This window comes from Formica exsecta, unplaced genomic scaffold, assembly GCF_003651465.1.
Source record: "Formica exsecta isolate Colony F162 unplaced genomic scaffold, ASM365146v1 scaffold337, whole genome shotgun sequence".
Lineage (NCBI taxonomy): Eukaryota > Metazoa > Arthropoda > Insecta > Hymenoptera > Formicidae > Formica > Formica exsecta.
In genome coordinates, this window is record NW_021850624.1 from 746,493 (window position 1) to 767,935 (window position 21,443).

General features: G+C 40.3%; 1 protein-coding gene across 2 annotated transcripts in view; it reads left to right on the forward strand.

Annotated features, from left to right (window-relative positions):
• The window catches only part of LOC115238432 (zinc finger protein rotund-like), a 156,024-nt gene that overhangs the window by 101,092 nt on the left and 33,489 nt on the right, over positions 1-21,443 (forward strand). For both annotated transcript variants that reach the window (XM_029812271.1, XM_029812272.1), the window contains exon 5: positions 2,251-2,426. In XM_029812271.1, the coding sequence (XP_029668131.1) occupies positions 2,251-2,426 (176 nt within the window). The remainder of the gene's footprint in view (positions 1-2,250; positions 2,427-21,443) is intronic.

The window sequence follows — 21,443 nt, forward strand, 5'->3', positions numbered from 1 at the left end:
ATAATATGAATTTTATAAAGCACATTTTCGTCTATAGTGTTTGAATAGACGGATTAAATAGCAACGACGTCTATTTGTCGCTTTATCCACTTGGATTACTCTTGCAGACTAATAATTTACACGTAATATCGAAAACGCGCGAACTCTTGCGAGTATTCTTTACATGCGCGTTCAATATTGGCTCTCTAAGCTAAATCGACGCGCGTGGGCTGCTTTAGAGAAGCGTGTCTTCTACCGCCTACGCGTACTCCACCGAATATGCTCATGCATTGTCGTAAAAGTCACAGGAAGCTACCGTCCTTGTAAGAGAAGGGTCCTCGCTTGTGAACTAAACTTAACGAGCGAAGATACGCGCTTTGCGCGCGAACAGCAGTAAAGGAGCTATTAATAAATTATGAAGTCATTAATGACGCGGTGCGAATTATTAGGTTTTTTCTTCTCTCTCTCTCTCTCTCTCTTCTCTTCCTTTTTAAAATTTCACAGCGATTTATTCATAAAAATGTGATGGAAATCGTATTTCATTTCGTATCGCAACATGTGCAAATCGGAATTTAAATATATTATAATACAGATATATCCTGCATGGAAATTTCGTAAAATCGCGCTTAGATGTGGTATCCGAGCGAGAGGTTCTACCTTTGAGGCACCTTTACTCGCGGCTCAAGGTCGAGCGATAACTTTTTTATTATTGGCAGGAAACAGATCAAGTACGCAATTTATTACAACTTCCTCCATTTAACGCCGATAACGTTTCCGGCCGTTTTTGCTGCTCGCAAAGGATGTTTGTGTAAAAAAATTTGATTCATATTAATTTTACAATTTAAGATGGAACGTTGAGATAATCTAAGACGGCAATAATCGTATTTCTATCTAATAAAAATTCTATTTATACCTCGATACCTCGATAAAAGACTTTTGATATAATATTTGAAGTTTCAATTATATGTATAAATATTTTTTTCGAAAAATCTGGTAGTTTGCGTGAAATAATTGCAAAAGCATCTCGAGAAAAGTGTAAAACGAACGGACGCAATTTCTCTCTTTCCAATGCCAAAAGATTTTTATATAATTGATATATCTCTCCGCGCGAAATAAGAGACGGCGAATAGATTGTCCGCGCATATATATCAGAGATATTTATTATCCACCGTTGTGTCTATCGAGACGAGAGTTATATCTTAAACGCGCTAGAGACAGCGCAAGAAATTGCGATCCACGCGATCGCGCCGAAAGAATGACGTTGTATATTTTTGCATGCATAAAGAGCGTTCAAGAGTGTCGATGCGTAAGAGTGCAAAGTGGTAGTTAGAATGCCGCGAACGAGCGCATGATATAGCTAACTCAAACCCGTCGGATATTTATATGCGCGTCGAACGATATTGAGAAGTCGGCTTAATGACAATCACTCGTAACGCAGGATCACTCTCGTCCTTGCAACCCGCAGGATCCTTGCCCCTTGCACGGCGCGTTGCGTAAGCCGACCGTTCGATCCGTGCTTCTTTCTCGATTATCATCTCGACACACACACATTGGTATACCTGCTATATACACGCTGCTGCGTGCGTGTGTGTGTCCACGCGTATATTACTTTGTATTGAACGCGATCGCTTGCGAGTACCATCTTTTTTTTTCTCCCGTGACAAACATAAGCGAGAGACACGACACTTTATAGTGTCTTGCTGATAAATTATGATAACTCTCGATCTCGCGTGACAAACAATAACCCATCACACACACACACACACACACACATACACACAAGTTGCGTATAATATTCTCGCAGGATTTTTAAGATTATTTATTGAGACTTATTGGACTCGGTACGTATCAGGTTAATTATATACTCTAATAATAACTGGATGTTAATGATGTGGACAATGACGCGCTATGACACACGAGGCATTTCGCGTCGTATTTTAAACTCGAAGCGAATTACGAAGCGGAAAAACCTATTGAGAGACGATCTTGTTCGAGTAAAGTGCATCAATAACACATAATATCTGGAGCGATTAATCTATTATTAATATCTAATTAAGTGTTTGAAAAATGCCGATGATTGCTACAGCTATTGCTATGTTAACTTTTCAGTCGCGGAATTGCTTTATAATCGAAGTAGGTTGCTAATACACGATCGAAGGAGTAATTAAAACGTACGTCCGATAATCTGCGCAGCGTCACAAGGCCCTCGCCGACGGCGAACGTCGTTCAAGGTGATCCGATCTAATCCCGTATCTGTGAATGTGATTGCAGGTGACGAGCAGTATCGGGGCGCCGGCGGTTCGAGCAGCGGAAGCCCGCCCGCCAGTCTCTTGGTGGTTCCTCAACCTCTCACCGTCAAACCCTCTCACCCATCGCATCTGAATTCTCATCTCGGTGGACCGCACTCGCATCCGCCGAGGAAGTACCAATGCAAGATGTGTCCGCAGGTGAGTGATACCGATATCCCTTCGATATCTCTTCGACATCGATATACGGGGAGAGGGGGAGCGCTTATTTTTATCACATCTTATAATTCTTTAACAGCGCGACGCGATCCAGTTTATCACGTCGATGTATTTGATCTAAACGAAGGGGGGACTACGCGTCCCCCAACGCGCACGCAATTGATATTTAATATTAATATCTAATATTTTTTGTAGCGTAGAATATAAAAAGCACCGCCGTCGTAAAAAATATTTGTTCAAAAATGTGAACGCTCCTGCAAATGTCGCGTAACCCGTTATCGGTCTTTTCTTTTTCAGACAATTTCTTTTTTTTTTTTTTTTTTTTTTTTTTTTTCTTTTTTTTTTTTTTTTTTTTTTTAAAGGGGGTCTTTTAAAAGAGTTATTTCTTAGAGGAAAATCATTTTATAGTTTTTTATTTTTTATGAAAATTATATTTCAAGGAAAAATTTTTTTAACAGTTATTTTTTAGGGATAAATATTAAACTTTTTTTGCGGGCAAGTTGGGATTCTTTTATATACTTGGCGTATTTTTTTTACCTTTGTGAGGTTTTTTTGTGGGATCTCACTGCTTTTTGTAAAAATTTAAAATTTGAAATTTTTTCTGCAAAATATAAAGTACTACATTATGCAGTATATACATGGATGTGATTTTTTTAGAAATTTATTCAATAGAAAGGAAATTCTTTTTTAGCAGAATTTTGTCTTTCCATTTTTCATTTTCCATTTTTTTCAAAGGAGTGCCTATAATAGAATAGCTTTACGACGATCTTTCCCATTTCTATCCCATCGACTTATTGTCTTTTTCATTGTCTATATTTATTATAGAAACGGTAGCGTTGAATTTAGAATTTAAAGGGTTAGACCTAAAGCAATTTACACAAAATTTTCTGTGGGAACGAAGTTACCACGTGCCATGTATAAAATCTGATATTATCCGGTTGTCGCCACTGTTATAAAAGATGAATTTTCTTTTTATTGAGAGAAAGAAACCGTTAGTTAGGAATTTTTTTCGGAACCACTGAGGTTGGTAAAAGGGTTATAGCTACTTTTCCCGAACTCGTTATATGTCTTTCGTTTACGACTGGAACGTACCGCCCATTCATGCATCTCATAAAAAATACTCAAGATTATCAACTTCACGTTTTTTGCGTACTCTTCTTCGCTCTCTGTTAGACTCGATTCTTCTCAATTTATTTTTCTGTCTTGCAAGAACCAACAACTCTCGTACTCTCGAGACTCGATAAATACAGTCTCAATGAAACTTATCATCCGCTAGAAGTGTTTGATATTAAATTAGTATTTATTTGTAATTATTATATATTATTATATATATTATTAAATATTTACGATATATTAATATCGTGGATGTTTTGCTGGATTTTTAAAATAATACTTTTATTGCGATGTACTTTATAATACTTTTATTTTTGCAATAATGATAAAATTTTATGATTACACACTTATATAAACGTGATTATTATTCTAATATATTTTCTAAATTATTTATATGGTCTTAAACCATCATAAGAGTTCATATTTTCTATCGTAGACTATCAAGATAAAATGACCGACCGTGCTACGTAGTACAGTTATATCTACGTGCAGTACAACATAACATAATATACAGTTATATTCTTCGTTTTCTCTATTTTTTGCCTCATTTTTTATTCTTATTCTAATATATAGAGTAGTTGCATTTATAATACTGAAAGGGTTAACAGTTTTCGAAGATGTCGGGAACTGTTTTATGAGTAGATTTTAGTGGTCGTCCCGGTTCCTTGTGAAAATCCCTTTGCGGCGTGTTTTTGTTTAAGTAAAAGGAATTTTAGTCAATTTTAAATTGTATGTGTGTACGGATACGTTATAAGTAATAAAATTTCTTCCGTTAAGTATAACAATACAGAATACAATCTTATCTCATAAAAATTTATTTTACTTTTTCATAGAGTAACCTTTGTTTCCGTGACAAAATTTTTTTTCGGTCTTTTTATGTTACGTTGTAATTTTCGCAAATTTTGAGATAACGAATTAAATACCTTTACATGGATAGAGTATTATTAAAGGATGATTGAATTTAAAGAATCGGTGAAGGGGTTCACTTTTTTATAAAATTTTGCACAATTTTCATCTTGTTTTTATTATATTCTAAGAATGCTGACAGTATTGCAAGTGACGCTAATCGGAAATTCGAATATTTTGTCATTTATAATCACAAATTGTTCCCCGCTCGACAATTTGAAATATCAAAATACGTTAAATTATTATTAATCTATTGACAATAAACACTTTTCAAATTCGAAAAAAAATGTAAATAATATAATAAAGTCATTATTAAATAATTCAGAGATAATCGTGTATTTTTTGAATTATCGATGAAGGAATTTTTGAAATATCATAAAAGCTAGGCAGATACGGACAACGAATATCGAATGATCGTATTGTAGCATCTATCTATGTTGCAAGATTGAGAGCCGAGAGAGTGGTTTGAAACCGAGACATGAGAGAATTCACTGAAATAATCAACGACCATAACAGATTGATATCATTTTTCAGAATCCAGCCCAGATTTCCTTAACTTTTATATTTGATCAGGATTTGTCCAACGCAAAGATACTTTTATCTCGTACGACGGGATATATCGTTTTAATCATTAATGTCTGGTGCGGGCGTGGTTTGAGGGCGACTTTTGCAACTTTAATCAAAGATACAGTATCCTCGCGCGTCTTTAAGATTTCGGTGCGCACCAGAGGGCTTACCGCGACAGGACATTAGAAATCTGACCTTTAGAAAATTTCTTGCCTCCACGTCGTTAAATTCCCTGTGGCGTCCCGGTCGCGCGCGACACCGTACATTCGCACAATTTATATCCCCGATGATGGATTTCAGTTTCGCAAATTGGTTAACGGCGCGCTTTACGAGCCGTTTAGAGACAATCGTAAAAGTTTACAGCTTTCCACGCTTTCCGCGATAATTACTGGCAAACGTAGTCGCGAAAAAAGACGGCGTAAGACGAGCGAGAGAGAGAGAATGACAGACATACAGTCAGACAGAAGGGAGGGCGAGAAAGGGAGAGAGGATGGAGAGGTTCGAAGGACGCGGCACACGCGACATTCCATAAAGCGGATCGTTAAAATTTAATGATATTCACCGAATGGGTATAGAATAGGGTAGATTATCATACACCGGAGGCCAGCGAAGCGCGCCGGCGCTTCTATTCGCCAAGTTGCGTTACGTCGAGGAAAAACAGGAGCAAGACGCGAAGTCGGCGATTAAAACCAGTTATCGCGTTGGATACAATGTGACACGAAAGGAGTTAATTTATTGCGGATCGAGAAACATCCTGCGTCGAGAAAATCCCGCAATCTTTCCTTTGCCTGTCTCTGTTACCTGAAATACCTCTCAATGAAGGATTCTTTCACGCCTGCCGGTGTGTACGTGCGATCTAAACCGTTAGGCGTTTCCAGGCAGGAGCGGAAGGTGCGACAGAAGGATAATCGTTAAGATGATGTGTCAAAGAAACAGAGACCGATCACGCTGGTGCTCTCATTAGCGAGAAATTAGTAAACGAACAAATCTAAATCCCACGTAGAAACGACCGTTTCGCGTTTCCTCTGTTAATGACTAATCCGGCCGGTTCTTAATCGCCCGACGACCTTATCGCTGGTCGACGACGCCGGCTAATAAAATGAATATTCGCCTATACGCGGATCCGCCAATTTACGTCAATTTTGGTTGTTATTGTTTTATTAATAACGAGGATGATTATAACGCGATACAATTATAAAACACATTGTCCTTTATTGCCTACTGCAATAATCAATTATTTGCACATCAGTTATGTAACAAATGAATGTTTGCGTGGAGTTATTTTTGGAGCACGATTATATTTCTTTAACGTTATTACTTTGTGACGCTTGTTACCGATAATACGTGGTATCTTTAAATATTATTAAAATATTATTTTTCTTTATTTTTAATTAATACAATTTATAAAATTATTATTGTGTTTCTCTGCTATAGTATTGTCATATTTTCACTACTATTGTATTTTTTAACGACAGTGCTTTGATAAATATCATACTTCATCAACTTTCAGTTGGATTTCCTGCCTAGAGAAGGGATATATATATATTTTTTAAATTAATAGCATCTTTTATTTATAATAAAAAGATGATTTTTATTTTTGACTTTGCAAAAACTGATCGGATCTAAAGATTGTGCTTATATTCTCGCTTTCTCTGTAGTAATAAATACTCGCTGACGATCGCGGACTGCGTCGCGTTCCAGACAGAGATTAAACCGAATCAAATTACACAATTGTGGCAGGTAAAAAAGAAGTTTACAAATTATACAGATTTCGTGCAACGGTACTGGCAGATTCCTCGCGATTAATCGCTCTCCGCGGCACGTTACAAAGTAGTAATTTCTCGTTATAATCGTTTCTCTTTATCGGATATCCTTTCGAAGAGTAAGATCGTCGAAAAGAGAGAATAAGAGAAATGTACTCAATAGGAAAAATAATAAATAAAAAGAATAGTAAAAGAAAGATGAAAGATCTTTGCGGTGAAATTATTGAAGGAGCATTGATATATTTTATTCCCGTTTACGATATCATCGCGAAAACAAGCTTTAAAAGCGATATTACATAATGATAAAATTGAATAGCAAGTATACAAAGGTAATGATATGGCGCTGTGCAATCAGAACATCAACATCTCTATAACAGTTCTCACGATGTAATCCTAATTATAGCTTATGAGGAGAAAAGAAAATTATAGAATATATAGTAGAATTACTACATTAATAATTATAATCATAAATCAATATGTTCGATTCGTAGACATTGTATAAATAACTGTATCTCGAATAGACACGCGACGGGAGTCTCAGATGTAGTTTATTCATGCTACATGAACAAGGTATTGATAGACAATTTATTCTCGATTAATTAATATCGATTATATAGTACAGGGATGTGTGTGCGTTTATGAGAAGAGGTGAAGGAGAAATAGCCAGAGGGGCATAAATTTGATTCGGGGTGGGAGGCTAAAAATTCAGGAATTCATAAATTGCCGCAATCACCACGCCCCCATAAAGCAGGAAGTAGAATTATGCTTCATCTCGCGCAACGGTACTGTCACGCTCGTTTCACTAATGTCTTCTACGATTAATCGAGTCCGTTGTTGCCCCGTGTGATGCCTGTCTCTCCTGTAAGAATCCTATTGGACCTAACTTTCAACATTCCTCTCGCACGAACCAACGGAACTCGTTCGTCTCAGGGATTTCAAGATTTTCACGGGACAGGAGGAATTCTGATTGAAACAGGAATTTTGAAATAATTAATTCTTTTTTTTTTTTTTTGATTTTTTAATTTTAACGACACTTAACCGAGGAGATGTGGCTATATATACACGTCCTGGAAATTTGAACGTTCGAATTACGACGACGTAAACGTCGTGTGTGACTCGAAATCGGAGTCACGGACTAAAGCCGCTCGCGATATCGCGATTGCCCGTCCCGCTTCACCGATCTTGTCCTTTAATGCAACGCGTCTCTACCTCGTTGTCGCTTTACGACGCTTTAACATCGTCCTGGCCGCCGCTACCGTTCCTCCTTATCGAACATTCCACCACCGAGGGAATACACGATCTCGCAGCGTACTGACACGCGGCCACGGGGAGAAATAAGACGAGCACGAAGGAGGCGAGAGAGAAAGAGAAAGAGAGAGAGAGAGAGAGAGAGAGGAAGAAAAGGCAAAAGATGACCGCCTCCTGAATGAAGCTATGCACCTCCGTAGCCGGAGGGCTCGGGATTCAAGTCCCGGAGGCTAGTGTACCGTGACGGCACAGCATCCTGCCTCAATCCTCCCCCCGCGCTCCTCTCCTGCGCGTAACCCCTTACTTTACCTCTCTTGCCTTCATCTCAGCCGCGCGCGCTCCGTCCTTCTTCGTCCGACGTTCCAACTCGCCGCGCGACGTTCTTCTCGGTAACCCTCTTTCTTCGCCGCTAATGTCCCGTACTTCTTCCTTTATCATCATGTTTCTCGGTCTCCCTCCTTCATTAAGCTTCCTCACCGACTGGCGCTATCCTTCTTCGCTCTAGGTGCCACCGGTGCTCCGCTTCATCGAATTGGATTACTCGTCGTCGTATCTTGGCGCGAGTTTCTCTCTTTCTCTCTCTCTCTCTCTTCCTCGTTACCTTCTTAATTCCATGTCTTTCGTTATGTTACGCAACATATACCACCTGCCATCCTTATCAAGCTTTCGGTCGATTCACGTTTATCTCAACTCATTTGTCAGTTAGCTTCTCTAGGTATATCTCGCTTATTGGCTTCCTGTCAGCAATTTCACAACCGTCACGGTAGCGAAATTAGCGGTTTTCGTTCCTTGTCCTGTCCTTCGTTTTTCCTTTCACACGTTACACCTTCGCCGCGATGGCGCGCGGCGATTCGCGCTCACGACGACGTTGTTTCGTTGTGCTTCATCTTCCATCGTCAATGTCTTTCTGCTTCTTCATCCATCGATGCCCAACCGCTGCTCTTCCTTCCATTAACATTTCGTTTCACCTCAACGGTTCGGGCGCCTCGCCGTAGCTCTCCCTCATCCCTCCTCGTCTCCCGCGTCTCCTCTGAAACACCCGTCCTCATGATCTTCCTCGATCTTTCCCCTCCTTCTCCCCGCTCTTCTTCCCGTTCATTCTCTACGTCGCTGCCTGCGTTCGTCGCGTTCACGCAACTTCTGCACAGGTTCTCTTCATCTAGTTCTTCTCTCTCTCTCTCTCTCTCTCTCTCTCTCTCTCTCTCCTCGTCCACGGTATTTCCTCCAATTTGCCTCATACTCTTCGGTTCCTGCCAGGCATCATCATCGTCCACTTCGGCCGATCGATATCTGAGGCCAAGCTTCGTGACGCCGTCCTCTCATCCCCCCATCGTCCACTTCTGAACGCCGGAAAACCGCAACACGGATCTAGTTAACCGCGCCGTGGAAATTATTCGCGGAATAATATCGTCCGCGGATCTAGGAATCGATTCCGAGATGATGCCGTGAAACTTTGCCGCCGCGCAATATTTGTTGCACTATTTTACCTTGCTTCGAAACTTGCCGAGTTTTTTTCAATCTGCGCGAGAATCGGCACATTTTAATATCTACTTTCGAGACATCGAGAGTAATCAATTTGACTAATTAATTAATTTTCCCGAATGTCATATTCATATCTCTGTCAATCATCGCGCGCTTTTAAATAAGATAAGCCCGACTCCTCTTGTATATTAAATCGCATCGAAAAATTTCTCTTCACGCTTTGAATATACTAACGCTTTATATATACGTGCTTATTACTTTTTTTTTTTTTTTTTATAATAATGGATGTCGAATATCTGCTATGTGGAATACACGCGCGGATCCAATGATCCGCTAATTCTTTCCTCGAACTTTCCGAAGACTAATGTCACGAACGTGATATTGCACGATGAGGCACACACATCCCGAGAGATGATTTCGCAAGGCGTACGTAGAGCCGGGCAAGGTCCATTCTTCGTTCTCGCGGTAGCCGCGAGCTCCGTCTTCCTTTCTCTCTCTTTCTCTCTCCCCCCCCCACACACACACGCACAGGATCGAGAAGGTGTATGAACGCGCTCGGGCGCGGATATTATTGAGAGAACGGCGAGCGGTGTGCGTGCACATCGGTAAAGGGGCCTCACCTGATCACGCACCACGGTAGCGAGAGGCCCGGTCATTTTTTCCACTCAATTTTTTTTTATGCCTCTTTGTGGGCAGCGTCCCCTACCACGGTTACTACAGTAGGATAGACCAGAAACGAGAGAGGACGATGCAAGAGAGGGGGCGGAGGGGGGTGGGGCGGGAGGGAAGGCAATCGGAAGAAGATGAAGAGACGGCCGGGTCCGTCCGTCTCAAAAACATCAGGTTTAGATCTAACGCCGATCGAAATTCGTGAGAGTCTTCTCAAGGCTACGCATATCGCGAGCGTAATGAAGTAACCGGATCGAGAGTTGTGTTCGCGGCGCGATGCTGTTATCCTCGTATCTAACATTCCGGTAATCAGATTTAATTGAAGAGACCGTGGATCGTAGGTACAGATAATCAACGGTGTCTTATTCATTACAAGGCGATCGCACGATTACAATGCGCTCGCGCGATTTCAGAATTCTCAAATGACAAATTGAAAAAAAAAAAAAAAAAAAAAGAAACGAATTATCCTTAATGGAAAATCTGTGAAAAATTATACATTCGTCAATTTGATTTTTTGATTTTTATTATTATATTTTTTGATTAATAAGAATTGAATCTTATCGTTGCATAATAAAGTTTATTTAAAATTAATTTAGAAATATCCAATATTGCATTAAGCAACTATAATTGTCGAAATCTTGATAATTGGGCAATTTTTCTCGCGTGTTCAGCTTTCGATATCTACAGATAAAATAAAGTTTACAACTTTTCACGCACAGCTTGCGTGATGCGCGTATCACAATAATTTCTTCGCGAAGCGACGCGTTTTTAAGAAAGTGACGATAATGAAGCGTTCGCGCGTAACTCGCAAAGAATATCGGCGGTTAAATGGATTCAAATGAAAATGAAAACTGCCGATGAATGGAGCAGGTTGAGCCTAAAAAGTTCGTCCGGATCGAGAAGAGGAGAGAGAGAGAGAGAGAGAGAGAGAGAGAGAGAGAGGAAGAAACGAAGGGAGATTGAAAGGAGAGGAGGGGGAGATACGTCGGGCAGTGCGCGCGGCAGCCTCCCACGCCAAACAAAAGTCCTTAAGCCTTAGACTGAACATGATACCCCATTTACTGTCTATGTACTAAATTTCCAAATCCAAACCCTCCCCCACCCGCCCTTCTAAGCGCGTAGTCCCCTATGTACAATGCGAGGCACAATATCCCTCTTCCTCCCGATCCCCCTCCCGAGACCCTTCGTCTCTATCGTCGGAGTTATGTAACCGTCCGTCCATCCGTCCAGCCTTCGTACGTCCGTCGACGCGTTCTGACAGACATGCTCTTTCTTCCTTGAATGTGCCTGGATTAAGAAGCGCGATAGATTCTTTGATTCGGGTCGAGGGTGATCGTTCCATTCGCACGATTCAAGGTCGCCGAATCGTACGATTCTCCTTATCACGGACAGGAAGTCGAACCTCTCAAACTTGACTCTTTATGACGTCATATTGAAGCATACTCGTGATTTCATGTAATAGATTTTAAACGAACTCCCTATCCATCTCTCGCGCATATGTATATTTTTTTAAACATTAAAAACGATGAACGATGAAACATAATTTCTAAGCTGCATTCTTCGAGAGTAAACCGTCTTTCCTTAAGCATATCGTATCTCTATTTATATTATAATAATTAGATAACGATTGGCAAAATCGTATTCGCGATTGATATGTCTATTAACCATCGATCCATCGCTACGAAAATAATCTTATGCAAATATAATTTCGCAGAAATATAGCAGAAATATAACTGATCGATAGAAAATATCGACAATGACGTTTGCGTACAAGAAAGTAAACAATAGTTTTCGACTTAACGATCCTCGCGTTTCTCATCGGACACGCGTTGAAACGTAGAGACAGTTTTCGACTTATTCGACGAGATCGTATTAAGAGTCCAGATTGAGAACCACGGAACCGTGTCCAGATATCTCGGGGGCCACCGTGATAATGCGTGACAATTCGAATTTACTTGCAATTACCTATAGCCGAGCGATCACGTGATCACTGGAAAGGCGATTAAAATGCCTCCTCCATATCGGTTCTCCCTTTTTTTTCAATCTCCCAAGCCGCGGGACTGTTCGTTCGTCTCTCCTCTCTCTTTCTGATCCCCTCGATCTCTCTTCAATGTCTCTTCCTCTCTTGCTAAGGAACCGTAACTATTTGACTCGATTCACCGTCTTTTTCTTTTTTTTATCTCCTTTTGTGGTTTCTTTATTCGTTACTTCATTTTGACAAGATCTGTGACGAAAGTGAAATAAACCATTAGACTCGCGCTTCTCTCTCTCTCTCTCTCTCTCTCTCTCTCTCTGATAAATTATTCTTTTTGTATTTTTTTTCACCTTATTCACTTTGTCTCTCTCTGTCTCTCATCGAAACTAAATTATGAAATTTCGATAAATGTATAAGTTGGAATTTCCTCTCGCTTTTTTCATGCTTTATAAATAGTTTTTGCAATTTAATAAAAATTTAAAGTGTCTCCTATCCTTGACTTTTAAAAAATTACGTGGACATTATGAAATTTTATCGATAACGATTTGCATTCATAAGACATTTAACATCGGTAGAAAAAAGATTTTTTTCGCCCTCCAAAAAAATTGCAGTAGGTTACTTCATGATGCGAACACGTGTCCAGATTTATCTCGTGAATCTGCAACTCTAATTAATAATCTACACATTCATATGTTCTCTTCTATGATAATTTTTGATATACACGATATACGATACTTTTAATTATAGCACATCATTCATGTATTAACGACGGAAGATTATAAGCTATTAAACACGGCAACGATTCGCTTATCACGATATTAAATGCGAGCGTCTCATGCGTCAATGCGAGATGAAATAAAAATAGATCGTCGCAACAAAATGCATTCAATACTGGATGTGTGGCAAGAATGCGAGTTATTGTCTTACGTAAAGAACATCGATGTCGCGTGGCTGTTTTCACGTGAACGACCTATCTAGTTGAATCTGGTGTACTGGGTAAATGGGTAAAAAGCGACTATGTAGGTAGAATAGGTTCGGTAGTCGCCGTGCAGAAACGGGGAAAGGGCGGCGCAAGACCTACGGCGAAGGGACGAGACGAGACTCGACGAGGGTACGCGGAGGGGGTAGGAAGAGGGTAGGAAAAGGGAGAGGGATATATGAAGAAAGAGGGAGCGGGAAAAGAGAGTAAACAAGATGAAACGAAGTAGTGCTCGCGGTGGCTGCCGGTCGTAAATCTGTGGCTGGGCCTCATGGTGTACTGGGTAAATGGGTAAAAAGCGACTATGTAGGTAGGTAGAATAGGTTCGGTAGTCGCCGTGCAGAAACGGGAAAAGGGCGGCGCAAGACCTACGGCGAAGGCGAAGGGACGAGACGAGACTCGACGAGGATACGCGGAGGGGGTAGGAAGAGGGTAGGAAAAGGGAGAGGGATATATGAAGAAAGAGGGAGCGGGAAAAGAGAGTAAACAAGATGAAACGAAGTAGTGCTCGCGGTGGCTGCCGGTCGTAAATCTGTGGCTGGGCCTCATCACGGACTGAATATTCTCTCTCCCCGATATACTCGCCGCCTCTTGTGTCTATCTCTGTTCCCTGTTTGCCACATCGTCTTTTCTCTCTCTCTCTCTCTCTCTCTCTCTCTCTTTCCCCTCTCTCTCGCATCTGACTCTATATCTCTCTTCGCTTGATTTCTTTTTTGTTTCTCCTTTTTTTTTTTCGAACTCGTACTCCCGTCCCCCTCCTCTCTTTAGCCGCTTTTTTGTAGGCGCGACTAACGAAAACGGGCTTCGTGGCCTCCGGTAGCCGATTCCCTCGGAAATTGAGTAGCTATAAAATTAATTATCCGCCGTACTTTATCGCTCTGCGCCGTTCTGGACCGAGGTGCGCGTCGACGCGCCCGTCTCCTTCCTTTTTTCCCCGGCTTCCTGTTTCCGTGAGTGTGCCGAGCATCGAGAGACAGGTTCTAAGACCAAGTGAAAAGCCTTAAGGACCAAAACGAAAATATCGGTACATCTTGATTGTGGCCGTTTCCGCGCGTTCGGGCAACGATTCGCCGGAACGGTGACGAGGTCAAAAAAGTGGAGCGACCTGCTTCCGTGCGTAAAGCGAACGAGAAGCTTTTCCATCAAGATAAAAATGGACGATCATTTAGGACAGTGATGCTTTTAATACTCACGTCGGATAAAGTGGTTTTGTCTAACTTGCATCTGTGCGAGTAAACCTTTCTCTCCAACGCGATTGTCACATCAAATAAAAGATTATTATATACCGCAAGTCTCACACACACGATTCCAATTAATATCATCCATCATGAGAGAGAGAAAGAGAGAAGTACATTTTATTTATTTATTTTATTTTATTTTTATTTTTGACATTTTATCTTTTTTTATAAATGATTCTCTACTTTGGTATAAATAATATTCTGTAATTCTTTTTAATATACGCAAAATCCTCTATATAATTATCACACTGGATTTGATATCGCTGATTTTATTACATGATTACAACACTAGATATGTCAGTCGTACACGAATGTTCGTTGTGTTGGTTCGTTTCGCTGTTTGATTTTAAAGTCGTCCCGCGCTTAAATTTAACAGTCCTTAATGAAGCTCCTTTCCGCGGTCCGGAATGATGTTACGGAATTAATTAGAGAGCTGCTCTGCCCCATTTAAGTTTACGACCGCGCGCGCGAGCTTACGTTAATTATTACCGGGAACTAGTTGTAATTAGTCTCTCTCGAATACAAAATATCGGTTACAATGGGTTAGGTGAACAAAGAGAGATGGCAGAAATTGTACGGGGAATCTCGTAAAACTTTCTTAGTGGCAATACGTATTTCTTTAAAATGATGAACATGCGCACGCATGTGCGTTTATGTAATTTATCGATTCGACATCAATAAATCGAACAAATGTACGCACTCCAACGGTTGCTACTGATTTCTATGATCCGACTACTTTCTACGGATATGTTTTTATTCTACACGTTTAAAGCACTCGTGCACCAATTTAGCTATCTTATCGCAGGGAAAGTTAATATATGCTTTTCACACGTAAATTATTATTATATTTGACTATATTAATTTCTGCTACATCTTTATATTTTGAATGCAAATTGTATGTTAATTTTAATCTAAGCTTAAATAATATTCCAAATGGAAAATCTTATTTCATTCCTGATTTAAGAGCTCTTACGATGTTTAGTCTTTTAATTAAATCATCAACGTAATATATTCGTAATATACAATTTCCAATATTGCCAGAAGAGAGAAGAGCTAAACGTCTCAGTTGCCTACATTAAGTTATCCATACTATATCCTAAACAGCCTCTTTAAGACCATTTAAGATGCATCCTTAATTCTCTACGCATTATCGTGCAAAAGTATAAATCATAAGTCAATATCGCCGAGCAAAGTACCGTATCGGAGTGATGGCAGATCCGTAACGAACCGACGGAAGCGGTCATAGTCGCTCTCCCGATCCTCCGGGCCGTTGTTAAGATCGTATCACGCGGTTCGATGAGCCGCCGTCTTTCCTTCGGTCCTGCGAGACAGGAAACTTGACGACGTCCGTCTCACGTCGGCCAGCGAGATGTGCGTTAGGTGCGCACACACACTCTACCCTCTTCTCTATCTTTCTATTCCTCATTTTCTTTCTCCCCACGGGGGATACCCAATAGAGAGCGTTCGACCATACGTGGATGTATGCTTGATGAAAGAAGGAAAGAGAGGGAGAGGGAGAGAGAGAGAGAAAGAGGAGCTCTTTTGGTGCATGTTTCCTAGGGATGCTGCCCCCGACCGAAAGTCAGGTTCCCATGCTCTCTGTCTAGCCGTCCTTGTCGCTTTTCGAGGAACCCACGGTCTCTCTCTTCATCCAACAGGCCCCAGTCTGCCACCTGTCCCTGCGTCTGGACCCCAAAGAAGGGACGACGTCTTCCTACTTGTAGAACACGCATCGCGGTTACCCGTTCCTTCTCTTATACAATTTCTCGCGTTCCCTTCCCCCGCGCTCTGTTCTTCACACATGATTCCCTTGTCTTTTCGTTTTGTTCTTTATCTGTTTATATAATTATAATATCGTACACGTTCGCTTAACGCGCTTTTGTCAACTACAGACGAACTCGCGACACTTTAACGAGTTCAGTGTCGGCTCGATCGCGATCTAATTTTCAGTGATTACGCAAATAACTGAGCCGTGATAATAATGGCAGAATCAATAGCCGCCGCACGAGTAAAAACGATAGACAGTCAGAAGTAAGCGTGTACCGTTTTACAGTTCGCACACAGACCCGATTAACGCTATTCCATCGCAGTGAAAGAATCTTTATCTGCCTTTATTCATTTTACATTTAATTTAAAGAACTCTCGTGGCATATTATCCTTCAATAATTTATGATGTCGAGAACGACATTATATTCGGCCTTCTCGTCCATATCCTCCAAATTACTTTTAGGTGGACTAATCGAATTTTTATGTCATGTCAATTTACTTTATAACTATTTAAAGAAATATTCTTCCGGCGAACTCCCGATAATATCGATTTACTTATCATAATTGACGGCGATCCGCAAGACAACGAAAATATTCAAGAAATATATAAAATATTCAAGAAAGGCTCACATATATACATACACATAAAATAGCGTCGTATAAAACTGTATTATAAAAAATTTACATCATATTGAAAACAATTATATATATATATATATATATGTAAAAAATATAAAATTGATTGAAATGTTAATGAACAGAATCATAGAATGAACGAAATATTGCAAAATGGAAGGTTTCAATATAATTGCCGTTAATATAAACAACAGATAATATAAAAGTGATGTCCTTAATACGTTTCCTGCGCAAAGTAATTATCACCTCTGATCATTTTTCAATTATGAAAGCAATATTCAGATAAATCAATCATTGCATTATTATCTTTCTTCTGGGATAGGTATTCGGATCTTCCTCTTATCATCATTCTATTTTCCACCTTTAAGAATATCTGGTTTTCCTATCTATGAATTGTGTGAGAACCGGATACTCGATTCGTTGCCCGTAACTCCTCCGTGAAAACGATCCAGAGGGACTGCCCCGGATTGATTTAGCGACCTAATGACGAACCAAGCCTCCCACACACGATCCACCGGCGATGCCTCGCCGTGGCTCTACGCACCCGAAAGTATTTTTTACCTGGATTTTCGAGGGCCCGACATCTGGTCAGATTTTGTTTCACAAAAAAGTTCAGCGGCCCCTTATCAAATATGAGTTCTTTCTTTCTCTCTCTCTCTCTTTCTGGGATTCTCTCTCTTCCTCCCCCTCTCTCTCTCTCTCTCTTTCTTTGTGGGAACGGTAAGCTCGCCGAACGATCGACTATCGAATAACTACTAACTAATCGAGCCCTCTCTCGATTTTCCTGCTTCTCGTCGTTAAAGACGGGACGTTGCGTCGATTTTTGACTAGTAGCCGACAGAGACACTTGTCTCTTTTGTGCCGGCCGCACGTGCCCTCTTCTCCCCGAACGCGTGCAAATGTTTTCGCGCGAGAAACCGACGACGACGATCATCAGCCCGGCGACGCGGCGATTCGAGGGGGACGTGTGCGAGCACGCGCGTTTTTTTTCCGGATACAAATTTATGAAGGTAGATCTTTCGAACAATGTCAAAATCTCCCGGACTACTCGCGCGCGTCCTTTCTGCCCCCTTTCCCTCTACCCGCCCTTTCCCTCCCGCCGCCTGTTTTCGCTCCCCGATCGATCGATTCTTCTTCCTACCGTTGCACCGCGCACACGAGGCCCCTTTTTGTAAGAAAAAAAAAAAAAACTTGCAGCTTTCCTTCCACGCGCCACATGGCTCGTTGCGTTTTTTTCATTCGCGGCGGGTTCCCCTATATTTCTCCCTCTCGTTTATCCCAGTTCCCGAATCTTGGATTCGGACCCCCTCTGTCCACGATGGATCTCGCGGCCAACGTCCGGCATGACCGGGGTCTCCGATCAGGGTAACGAATTCTCCTCTTTTTTTTTTACACGCGCGAGCGCAAGCTCTTTTTTCTCGCTTCTCCTTCTCCTGCCTCTTCCTCTCTTTTCCTTCCTGTTCGTGCGTCGGTTTGCCGCTCGTCCATCACACAATACGGAGAAAAAAAATTTCATTGAAAATTTGCTTAACGGTACAACCGAAACTGGGCCCGGTGTTACCTATAATGGGTTTCCTTCTTGCCCCGCGGGTCAGTCCAAACGCGCGGGACCACGGATACGTTGATGTCTCCATCGGGCATTATCGCATTCTCTTTATACGATTTAATATTAAAAATCTAAATATAATATTTATATAATATATTATATTTATTAATATGCGTGATTATGAGTTAATATGGTTTAAAACAAAATTCATAGATTATTTATCTTATTCTTTGCTATAGACGAGAAATGCTGACTGAAAATGTGTAGTATCAGTTTACTTATTGCGATTTCCAATCTAGGAAATGACTCTCTCTTTCGTATCGCGATAAAGTTACGTAAAATGAATTAGAAAATGATCTTGGGTATATTAATATTAATAGCAGTCACGAGCCTGTATTTTGAACTGCCATTAGAAAATGCCACAATTATTATCTCTAAATGTATCTTTCAATTTATTATTAGATTAAAAATAAAAGAAAGAAATATTATTCGTGCATTGAAAATACATATTTATATATATTGCATTTATAGAAATTATAACTTTTATTGTTAGCTAAAGTAAGTAGTTCAATCAAAAAATATAAAAGTTCAATATTTCTTTAAATCTATTTTTTGACTTACACTGTGGAAAACGAGATCTTTTTTAAACTCATAAAAGGACCATACGTGCATAAATTAAAATTAACACACCAAAAGAACAAATACTGAGAATACATATTTTCTTCAAGAGTGCGTCTTATCATCTTAATAAATTCATCGCGCGAGGATAAATATAAGTTATTTTTAATCATCTACGAATCGTCTATTCTAAAATAGACATGGTTTGAGATAGATATCATTGCAGATTTTTACATTTTTAGACAGACCTTTTTCCAAACTTGGCTTGCGCCGTTTTTAAAACAGATGATTCGTGTGACGATTAAGGTTTCAACTGCAACGTTCCAAGAATCGTCAGAAAGTGCGGCTTCGAGCCTTTCACCGAAAATCCGCTTTGCGCTTTCTACGCGCTCGCGTAGAATTACGTGCGCACGCACGCATCACGCACGCACGCACGCACGCGGCATTATCGCGATCGATGTTTTTCCGGGACCCAGGATCTTGCGAGGGTGAGAGCAAAGGAATCAACGTCGATTTTTGACAGGAGAGAATCGGGATCAATGGGAAATTTGCACGGCTAAACGGATTACAGATGTTTTCGGGCCCCGGCGGCACAATAGCGGGGCCCGAAAGTCGTCTCGAGGCGATTTCCCGATTCGCATTCAGAGGAATCGAAAATTCCGCGCCACTCCTCCTAGCGTGACTGCGTAAGGGCGCTCTTTTATCCTACCCTTCCTTCCTTCCTTCCTTCCTCCCGCCGCGTTTAAACCAACCCATCTGTCCGTCTTCGCGCTTGTCAGAAACGATAGTCCGTCTACGTGTCGCGACACATTTGGAATATTTTTCGAGAATATGAATAATATCCGTGATCTAATGCCACGTTTCTCACTTTCCTCCCCATCTGCTTCTTTTTATTACGCCGCGTTGATCTTCCCTTTAGATTTCTCGCGTGATCTCACATCTATTCAAGAAATATGGGCAAAAGTCGTTATTATGATACACCGTTATACAACGATAATTGCTATATCTGGCGTAAAGGCTGATCGCAACTTGATAATTACTTTCAAAAAGTACGAATCTTTTTTGCGTTTAAATTAAAAAATTAAATTTTTAAAAAGTATCTGATATTACTAATAAAGATAGCTCATATTTATTACAATAGCGCGAATAATTAATTCAAATACTGAAGTAGTGGTGGCAGAGAGATCTTGTTAGTTATAGATACAAAAAGAAAAAGAGGAAGGAAGGAAGAAAGAAAAGTTAAATGGAGAATTTAGTAGAGGCAAATGCGTGATTAAAGCCGGCGCTACACTTGTTTCGAAGTTGTTCGGGATCTATTTGTGACCGGCGAACCGTCGAAAATCAAAGCAACGCGCGGCGAACGACTCCGGAGCTATCATCTTCCTTTGCCCACCCACTCGTCTTGTTTTGTTTGCTCGTTTGTTCGATACCTCGGACACACGCCAGGAACCTTCTGGGACCTGGCTAAGCTCCCGGGGACACTCCCGTCCGTTTTGCGGACCGGATGAGCGAACTCTCATCTGGCAGTTCCTCTTTAAAACAATTTCTGACATCGAGATAAAATTGCGTGTTTGTACGCAAACTTGTTACTCAAGGCAAATTGAATTTAATCTAATTTAATTTAATAAATGTATCAGAAGGCATAACGCGATGGATTTACGGGTGTTAATCCAGAATCAAGTGATTTTAGTAGTGATACTTACAAAGAAAAAATGAATTAACCGATAAAAAAAATAGTGATTTTTAAAAGCTTATATTGTTAATCGATCCCCAGCTATATGTAATGTGTAATCCGTTTTTCAGAATTCTGTCGATTAATTTGTTTTTGCGTAACACCCTTTTGTATATGCCGTGCTTCCTATGGTCGATAAATTTCTTGGAGTATAATCGAATATATTGCAAAGGCGACAAAAAATGTTTATCCCCATTGCACTTGTTCGGCGCCGTTTCTTTCCTCTTTCACCTGTTCTTAAGCGAGGTGAATAAAAAGGACTTCACGTATCGCAAAGCAGCACTTCCGTCTTCGTAATCCAGGTACAACGAGAAGTTTTTTATCGCGAGACAAAAAAAAACAAAAAAAGGGTCGCTTCGTCAAAAAAGCAGCTCGATCGATACGCGGAACGGATCCAATGTATTTGCAGTCTCTCTTATCTACAATTTTCCAGCATTTTTTGCTATTTTTTTGATTTATAACACTTTTCGCCTTCTCGTTCGTGGCGCGTGTACTGTGAGAGAAAGGATTTCTCCAAATAAATTCTAGATTTACACATTTGTAACTGAGCCGATTTAGATATAAAAAAATGTTGAGTTTTCAATTTTGATTTTTCAACATTTCTAAAAGCCAGTAGACCTCAAAGATAATTTACAATTAGAAGAAATTAATTAGGAATTATTCTTATTTTGATCAATAAATAAATTATAATCGTGTTCTCGTCTGTTTTTTTTTTTTTTTTTTTTTTTTTTTTAACATTTTTTTTTTTTTTTTTTTTTTT